The sequence below is a fragment of the Lactuca serriola genome, chromosome 9, assembly GCF_051521515.1.
Source record: "Lactuca serriola cultivar US96UC23 chromosome 9, Lser_US96UC23_V15, whole genome shotgun sequence".
Taxonomy (NCBI): Eukaryota; Viridiplantae; Streptophyta; class Magnoliopsida; order Asterales; family Asteraceae; genus Lactuca; species Lactuca serriola.
This window is the reverse complement of record NC_136416.1, coordinates 201,677,175-201,686,080: the sequence shown is the minus strand read 5'-3', so window position 1 is coordinate 201,686,080 and position 8,906 is coordinate 201,677,175. Positions and strand designations below refer to the sequence as shown.

At 33.1% G+C, this 8,906-nt stretch overlaps 1 protein-coding gene across 1 annotated transcript; it reads left to right on the top strand.

The window, feature by feature from the left end:
* Positions 1-1,223: 1,223 nt before the first annotated feature.
* Positions 1,224-7,867, top strand: LOC145076464 (serine carboxypeptidase-like 51). Its single transcript, XM_079022332.1, has 16 exons — positions 1,224-1,367; positions 1,449-1,506; positions 1,591-1,637; positions 1,745-1,883; positions 1,961-2,055; positions 2,567-2,674; positions 2,779-3,019; positions 3,492-3,535; positions 3,624-3,691; positions 3,782-3,887; positions 3,969-4,150; positions 4,218-4,287; positions 4,444-4,494; positions 4,579-4,631; positions 4,740-4,875; positions 7,779-7,867. Exons 1-16 carry the CDS (start codon positions 1,224-1,226, stop codon positions 7,845-7,847), a joined length of 1,611 nt encoding a protein of 536 aa, XP_078878458.1. The 3' UTR covers positions 7,848-7,867.
* The last annotated feature ends 1,039 nt before the right edge of the window (positions 7,868-8,906 follow it).

Sequence of the window (8,906 nt, the reverse complement as noted above, 5' to 3'; positions counted from 1 at the left end):
CAGCAGCATCCATATGAGTTGTTCATCATCCGAGGTGAGTCTTTTCACTATACTTACCATGAATGGTATCTTTTTGTGACAGTGATGTCTTATGTGCTTATATGTGTATCGTGATATTTTGTGTTATGTCTTGTGATTTATGTTGATTATTATTATTATTATGAGCTTGTTGAGTAGGACCGGAGGGTCCACCTGAGTTGTGGAGCCACAGGGTCTCCACTAAGACACGTTGACCAGAGGGTCGTATTGAGTAGCCTCGAGTGGCTAATGTGATGTGTGTGGTATTTTTGGGAACTCACTAAGCTTCGTGCTTACCATGTTATGTGATATGTGTTTTAGGTTCTTCTATGGATCACAGGAAGGTGTCGGCTTGATTGTACACACCAGAGAAAGAGTTATGTTTCGAGGATCCTGGATTATTAATTAAACAATTATGGATTTGCGTATTGTAAATTAAATAAATAAGATTTTTGTTAAATGTGTTATGAGATTTATGTGATTTTAAAATGAAATTTTTGTTTGAAAATTTGCGGTGTTACAAAAAGCGGGACAAAAGTTAGATCTAGTCTCATACCAACTAATGTGGAAGCTTTGATACTTACAATGGTCCAGAAACAATAAGGTGATGATCATGATGATTCCTTGCAAGCCTCCACAAAAGATCACCTTTTTCTTCTTCTTTACTTCTTCTTCCAAACCAAGAATGGCTCTAAATGACCACATATCAAGCAATGATGGAGACTAGGGTTTTTCTGAGGAGAAAGAGGGTTTGGGCTGATAAGAACCCTAAAATGAGTTTAGAGGTGCTTAAATACGAAAGAAACCCTAAAAGATCATGAGCTTGGGTTGCAGCAGTTCTCATATTGTAAGCACTCTGTGTCTAACGTCGTGAGAGCAGTCTCGCATAACAATTCATCTTAACCCACCTCATGTCTTGAGCCGCTAATGCCTCACGTCGTAAGGATCCCTTTTCTAAAAAAATCCAACATTCTGACCCCCTTGAAACCCTAATTCAATTCATCCAGGAAAATGTGTGTTACAATATTGATGGACTTTCTGTCAGTAACGTGTGCCATCGGTAATCTTTGGTAAAGTCAATGTCGGTCATAAAGGGACCCGTCGATAATCCAAAGGAAAACCGTATGTATAGGTGTATGTCAGTAATTTAGTAACGGAAAAAAAATGTCGGTGTCCCGTTGAGATTCCGTCGGCATAATTTACCCATGAACCAAAACGTGACCGCCATTCTTCGTCGGCAATCCATCGGCATCATCCTATTCGTCGATTCTTCGTCGGCAATCCATCGGCATCATCCTATTCCGACGAAATATGGACGTATAATGCCGTTGCTATTTCCCGATTCTCTAGTAGTGTAGTTTCTTCATTAGATTATTCCAACTAGATAGTGTTTACAGTTGATTAATAATTTATGCAATAAATTTTTGCAGTATATTTTATTTTCGTATCCTACAAATGCATCAGTTCCGGTTAATAATAATTTATGCAGTAAATTTTTGTTGAAATATTCCTGAAATACGATTCAAACAAGTATTGCACAAAAAAGTTTCAAAACTTTAATCATTTATTCAGATTATAACAGTTCATTTCTTGTGTTCATCATCCGATTACTGTGTTCTGTTTTTTTGCTTTAAACCGTAAACAAAGAGGAGAATCTTCTTGTGTTATGTTTTCATCCTATTTATAACATACTTCTTTTGAACTTTATTTCATATTCAACATGAAGATGGTCTCCATGACAAATCCTTGTGTTCTTGTTTTTCTATGTCATTTAGCTTTCATTTCTTCGGTTACTTCAACTGGGAATTGTTCGTCAGGAACCATTGATGGTTCCGAAACATGGGGATACGTTGAAGTTCGCCCAGGTATGTGTTTAGCTTTACTTGGTTAAATTTATTGCTAGCAAGAACTCATGTTTCAGTTTTTGTTCTTTTTGTTTTAGGTGCGCATATGTTTTGGTGGCTGTATAAAAGTCCTAATAAACCCAAACAACCAACCAAACCATGGCCAACCATTCTCTGGCTCCATGGAATCCCGGTAAGTATCCATACATTATTGAGGTTTTTCGGCCCATGATGACAATAGCTTTGCACTAACCGCTAATATTGCCAAAAAAAAGTACTAGTAGTAGTTTGATTTACTGGGTACCAACTAATATAACGACCAGTACTGGTTTTTCATATCGGTTCTGCATGTCTCCATGTAATTATTCTTGCTAAGATATCAAAATGAGGTATTGTTTTAACGTTTTCCTATTTAATGAATCAAATGAGACATGACTGAACCTTAGCTAGCTAGTAAGTTATATATATATATGATACTTCCTCTTGACTTAATTGAAAAAGAACGACTTATATATATAATACACAAGGTCGATGAATTAAGGCTTTAATTCCCCCACTAAATCCTAATCATTTTACCAGTTTTCCTCATTTTCACAAATATTTCTTAATTAGATATCATTTATCCCGCAACATGTTCTATGATGACCTAATAGTTTAATCAAGGCTAGCTAAATGTGTTTACTTATGCTCGTTTTCCGTATCAGGATGAGTCCGCAGCTGGCAACGGAAATTTTGGAGCAATCGGGCCCTTGGATGTTGACTTGAAGTCAAGAAACTCGACATGGCTTCAGAAGGCTGATCTCTTATTTGTGGTATGATTAATTCAAGCTTTAATTTCATTGCTATGCTTTCATTGTATTTCAAGAGACAGGATAGTTAATCTGATTAAGTCATGCCCTTACTTTTGTGATTCTAGGATAGCCCGGTTGGGACCGGGTATAGTTATGTGGAAGATGGGAGCTTGTTTGTTAATACCGACTTAGAAGCAGCAACAGATGTAATCACATTGTTGAAGGAGATCTACAACGGAAATAAGACCATTGAATCGCGTTCACTATACATTTTTGCAGAATCCTATGGAGGTAAATCTGCTGTCCCCACTGCACTTGCCATTCTACAAGCCATCAAAAATGGAGAACTCAATCTTCAACTTGAAGGTACGTACTATATTAATTAATTTTTGCAAATAATCTAATTCTTCTTGTTGTCCTTTTGAATAACTGTATTTGGTCACTACAAGATGTCAAGAACAGCTGCACAAACGATTTCCAATAGCTACATCATAAATTTTGTAGCTACAACCCAATAGTTCTGGAAACTGATCAAGGTGGAGGATGTTGTAGCTAAATCCTTAGGGCTTTATATACCAAACTATCCATCGTTTTTTGTGAAATTGACAAAAAGAAAACATGTCTTATAAGAATAGCGTTTCTTCAAAGAAAATTTGAAAAGTTAAATATTAAACTCTATGATATGAAAAACTTATTTTGTTAAAAATTGTTTATTAGTAGTATAATTTTCAAGTCTTTCTTTTTTTTTTTTTATTCTGTAAGAACGGTATTTCTGTAATAAAAGGTCGTGTACGATGATTTGAAAAGTCAATTATAGAAACCTTATTGTTCGATATAGGTGTTGCACTGGGCGATAGTTGGATCTCTGCAGAAGATTATGTGGTAAACTCATCACGCTCATTTTTGTTCCGAATAATCGATTTGTCAACATTGAAATGTTTTTAAGAACATAATCGACCGAATTTTGCAGCTTTCATGGGGTCCATTACTTAAAGACGTCTCGAGGATTGACGATGTTGCTTTGAACCGATCTAATAGGTTCAACGAAAAACCTATTAATATTTTAAGCGACTAATCTTGAAAAGCGTCGCAAAAACTTACTAAATTACTTCATGCTTTTGTTTGCAGCATCGCCTTAAAGATTCAGCAGCATATGGCAGATGGACAGTACGAAGAAGCCGCATATTCATGGTTCGATCTCATGAAAGACATTTATGAAAGTAGCAATAATGTGGTAAGATGGTGATCTAATTAATATCGTTTCAAAATTGTTTTTCGCAACACATTAGATTAAGCTAAATTTTGGTTTTTATAGGATTTCTTCAACTTTATGTTGGACGACGGATACACTGATCAGACCTCTTTGAAGACAAAAGCATCCAGAATATTGGGAAAGAAATCTTATGACATGGTCTCAGAAGCCAATGCAACTAACCTTTATTCCGTCATGAATAATCAGATTAGACAGAAGCTCAAGATTATTCCCTTTGACCTAGAGTAAGCTCTTTTGTATGATTTTCGTAGTTATAGATATCATATTTATGATTACCGGAATCTTATCTAGATGGGGAGAGCAAGATGTTTATGCGTATTTTTCCATGGTATACGAGTACATGAGACCCAGAATCGCAGAGGTGTAGCTTTTAACCTATATATTCAACATTTAGCAATCCCTGTTTTAGCCATGAACTCATGATCAGCCTCCATGGCTCATCTGTTTGTGATATTAACAAATTTTGTCTGTCCTTTACGCTCAAAGTGCTTATCGATCGATCAATATTTTTCTACAGGTTGATGAGCTTTTGTTGACGGGTGTAAATGTGACTGTATTCAATGGTCAGGTGAGAAAATCCTGCGAAGTGACAATCAGAATCAACTACTTAGTAGATGCAAAGAATCATATGTTGTGCAACTTTTTGTGACAGCTTGATCTAGTATGTGCAACAAAAGGGACAGAAGCATGGATCAAAAAACTAAAGTAATGGACTATATATATATATACCCTTTTTCCTGTGTTTTAATTGTATGGGATGTAAATATTATTAGACTATAGGTTGCTAATATGTTGGTTCGTTTTATTGTTCAGGTGGGATGGTTTGTCGGAATACATGAACCTGAATAGGACTCCATTGTACTGCGGTGAAGATAAGAGCACCACGAAAGGTTTCTACAAGTCATATCAGAACTTTGCATTCTATTGGATTCTTGGGGCTGGACATTATGTAAGTATTTGTCTTCAGCTTTTCATGTCTATGAATCAGAAACGTGTTCCTAAAACTGGATAGGTCACTCGAACCCGAAAAGCCTAAAAAAGTCAAAGTTTAGTCAGGCCCGACCGTTTGCTCAGTCTGGTTTAATTAATTTTTCATTCTAATAAAAAATTACTAATTATAAAGTATTATTAACAAAATATAAAAAAAATTGAATAGATTTACCAAAATACCACTTTAATTAGTTTATATACATTATAATCGAGGTTCAAAATGGCGTAACGAAAATAAGGTTAAATCTCAAACGATGTTGAGCCTTAGTAAGCCATTGTGTTTTTATAAAAAAATCATATAATAGTAGAATTACATCACATATAACATATTTTAAAAATTGTTATAACAACACTTAATATGAAAAGTAAACAAAAACTCAATTGTTTCATGTCTAATTAGAAAAAACAAACAAAAAACACGAGTCTTAAATGTAATCCGCCTCATAATGCGATAAGACATGACTTGACACGTTATCTGGGCGTCGACACGCTTACCAAACTCACATTCAGTGACGAATCTAGAACAAAACCATATGGTTCCTTACGTAAATAAAAATTTTAAAAATTGAAAGAGTAAAAAATATTAATAATAGCGGGTCGGATTGTATGCCTAAAATATTTACACCTTACTTTAAAAGTTATAATATTAAAGTTTTAAGTTATCTATTTCTCCTGTTCTTTTTCTTTTAAAAAAATCATTGGATCATTGTATTGGGCTTCTAAATATAAAGGATATGGACTTTGTTCATTAGTTTTTCTTTTTGCCAACAATAATTAGGTAGGTCTTTTTATAATAATAAGGTGTTTTTTTTATTTTTGTTATAAACATGTTAATAATAATAATAAGGTATGTCCTAGGACATACCTTATGCCTTACTAGCTACGCCACTGCTCATATTAGACGTTTTCAAGATAGCTACACTACACATCACGCCTTTTAGAACAATGATTACAAGCTGTAAAAAGAAATACACACTTTTAGAACCATGATTACAAGTAACAAAAGAAATAACATCTCCTTATAGTCGAAACCATGAGTCTGTTTGCATCGTTTAGCTACATCTCTAGCCTTATAAGTATGTACATTCTAATTTTAATATTTTTCTTCTAGAAAAATCTCTTCACACCCACTAGTATTATATTTCCAATTAAATAAAGTCCTATTATTGATTATCATACATACATAGATCTCATAATTCATCCGTTTAAGCCAGCTCTTCGAATCCGATTATGAAATGGCATCGAATCCGATTATGAAATGGCTTCACATAGATGGTTGTTTCAACCTAAACAATTGTAATCCCTTCACATGATTAGCAATTACATAGCCATATATCTATGGATCTTAATCAGCCTACCAAAAACACAAGGCTCTTTTGTTCTAGAATATGTCTCAATAACATCTTTTTATCGTATAGTTTCTTTTGATGTCAACATCTAGTACTCTTGAACTTATTTAAAGTTAACATGACGCTCACTATCTTTCTTGGAAACAAACTTTCTTAAAAAAAATTATTATCCAAAGCAACAAACACTTTATTTTCTAATGGATTGTAGAAGTAATATGTCATGGATTTCATGATATCCAACATATGTACAAATACTGGACTTAGGGCCTAACTGGTCAGAGTCTTGACATTCCATGGGAGCCTTCACCCAAGATCCTATTATAAACCAAGTTGGGACTCTTTCTAATCCATATTTCATATGGTGTCTTCTCAACTATCTTAATTGGTACTTTATTGTTGGTAGTAGTTTTAAATGCATATCCTTCCAACAGATCAAAAGATCCATATTACTCATCATTTCCTAACCATGTCTAATAAGCTTTTTGTTATTCCTCTCAAACACATAATTTCATTGAGGCGCTCTAGGCAGAATAATCTAGAGTATATTACATGAATGGTCCCAATGGTTTTGGGTAATTTGCACGTTAGGTCCCTAACTTATTTTTTTAACTCGGAAGGTCCCTCCTGTTTGTTATTGTTACACACTTGGTCCCTATTGTTTGTTTTTGTTACGCGTTTGGTCCCTATCTTATGTAAAAATACAATTATATAAATATGGAAAAAATGGTATGGTAGGTAAGGTAAGGTGAGGGGTGGAGTTGGGGGTGTGTTTATTTAAATAAATTAAAAACATAAAGGGAAAAATAGATTTTTTATGTAAGACAGGGACCAAGCGTGTTACAAAAACAAACAGTAGGGACCTTCCGAGTTAAAAAAATAAGTTAGGGACCAAACGCGCAAGTTACCCTAAACCATAGGGACCATTCGTGTAATTTACCCAATAATCTATGAACCTATTTAATGTTTTTAAATATGGTGATAGAAGTCTTTGCTCAAATATTTGCACCTCGAACAAAATCGATTTTAATCTTGTTGCCTAAATGATTTTCTATTTAAAATTTGATACTTATTGGACACTTAAATATTTATGTCTGAACAAGTAGACATAACTAAACCTACTAAATTCACCAATTATAGTTTGTAATAACTATTGTATACTAAAAATTTACAAAAAAAAAGGAGTTATAATATTTTTAGAAAACTTAAATGTGTAAATAAAAGGTTTCATATTTAAAATGGGGAAAAAATATACAAACTAGTCCAACCCATCATAAATGGTTAAATTTTGCAAAATATAGTTCAGTCTAATCATGTCCTTAAAGACGTGACGTAGTTCAAACCGACACATATGTATGATGTAATGCTTCGGTCGAATAGTATTGTAAAAACATGGAAAGTCCCATCCAATTGTGAAACTATAATGTTAACGACTCCTAAGACTAGGAATTTTCACAGCTTGTAATTTTACTTCCAACACATGCATATATCGTCACTAATTTATTTTGTTGGCCAGGTTCCGGTGGATCAACCTCTAATTTCTCTAGAAATGGTGGATGGTATCGTGAATACACCTAAGTTCTAAATGTTGATTGTCTATCCATGGCGGGGAGATTGTGTTCTTGAATTGAACCAGAAACTGAATAATAAAAATCATACAATTGAATGTAAAAAATGAACTTGTAAAAGACAATATGTTTTTACCAGTTAGGTTATTAATAATTAAATAAAAATTTTAGTCGGTGATCGGAAATTTTTGACTCTATAAGAAATCATGAAATAACTTAAGTAAAATGATGACGAAATATATCATGAAATCAAAGTAAAAGAATTTTAAATTTGTTTAAAAGGAGTAATAAATAATATATATTTTTATTTTTTTCATACTAGCATAATATTGGCTGTAAGAGATAGAGTTTCCGTGACGGACATTTCTTAGTGTAAGATCAGAATTTGTATCATCTCATGATAATCCTTTCTTGATAGAAAAATAAAGAAAAAACATTTGAAATCGTAATATATCAATAATCAAAAGTATTATTTATTTGTTTTAAACTATATATATAAAAACACTTAACTATACAAATACATATCTCAAAATCATTTTTTGGGAATGCTAAATTTTATAAAACTAGTGAGGAGTAAAAAAAAAAAAAAAAAAAAAAAAAAAAAAAAAAAAAATTAAGAGTATCACCGGAACCTCTTATAGTTTAAGTTTTTGGGTCTTGTGAACAAACGATTAAAAGAGAATGCAATAATACTATCAAAAATCTTGTGATTATAATACTTGCGAGAACCAAAAACCAATTCATTTAAGAAACCTACATCTCTAGAAATCGATAGTGATCAGAAATTGAAGTTTTCTTGATGCTTAATTCCCAAGCACAAAAAACATGAAAAGGATTATATAGGGATACAATATATTATAAAGATGGTAAACACATAGGCTAAATAAAAGGAAAGGCTAAAATGAATGGAAGATAAAGATATAAAAGATATATTATGATACTGTTTCCAATACTCCCCCTCAAGATGGATCATGGAGATTTGTAATGCCCATCTTGCCAAGAAGGAACTGAAATCAGGGTATGCCAAAACCTTTTGTGAATAAATCTGAAATCTACAGCTTGCTATCAACAGACAT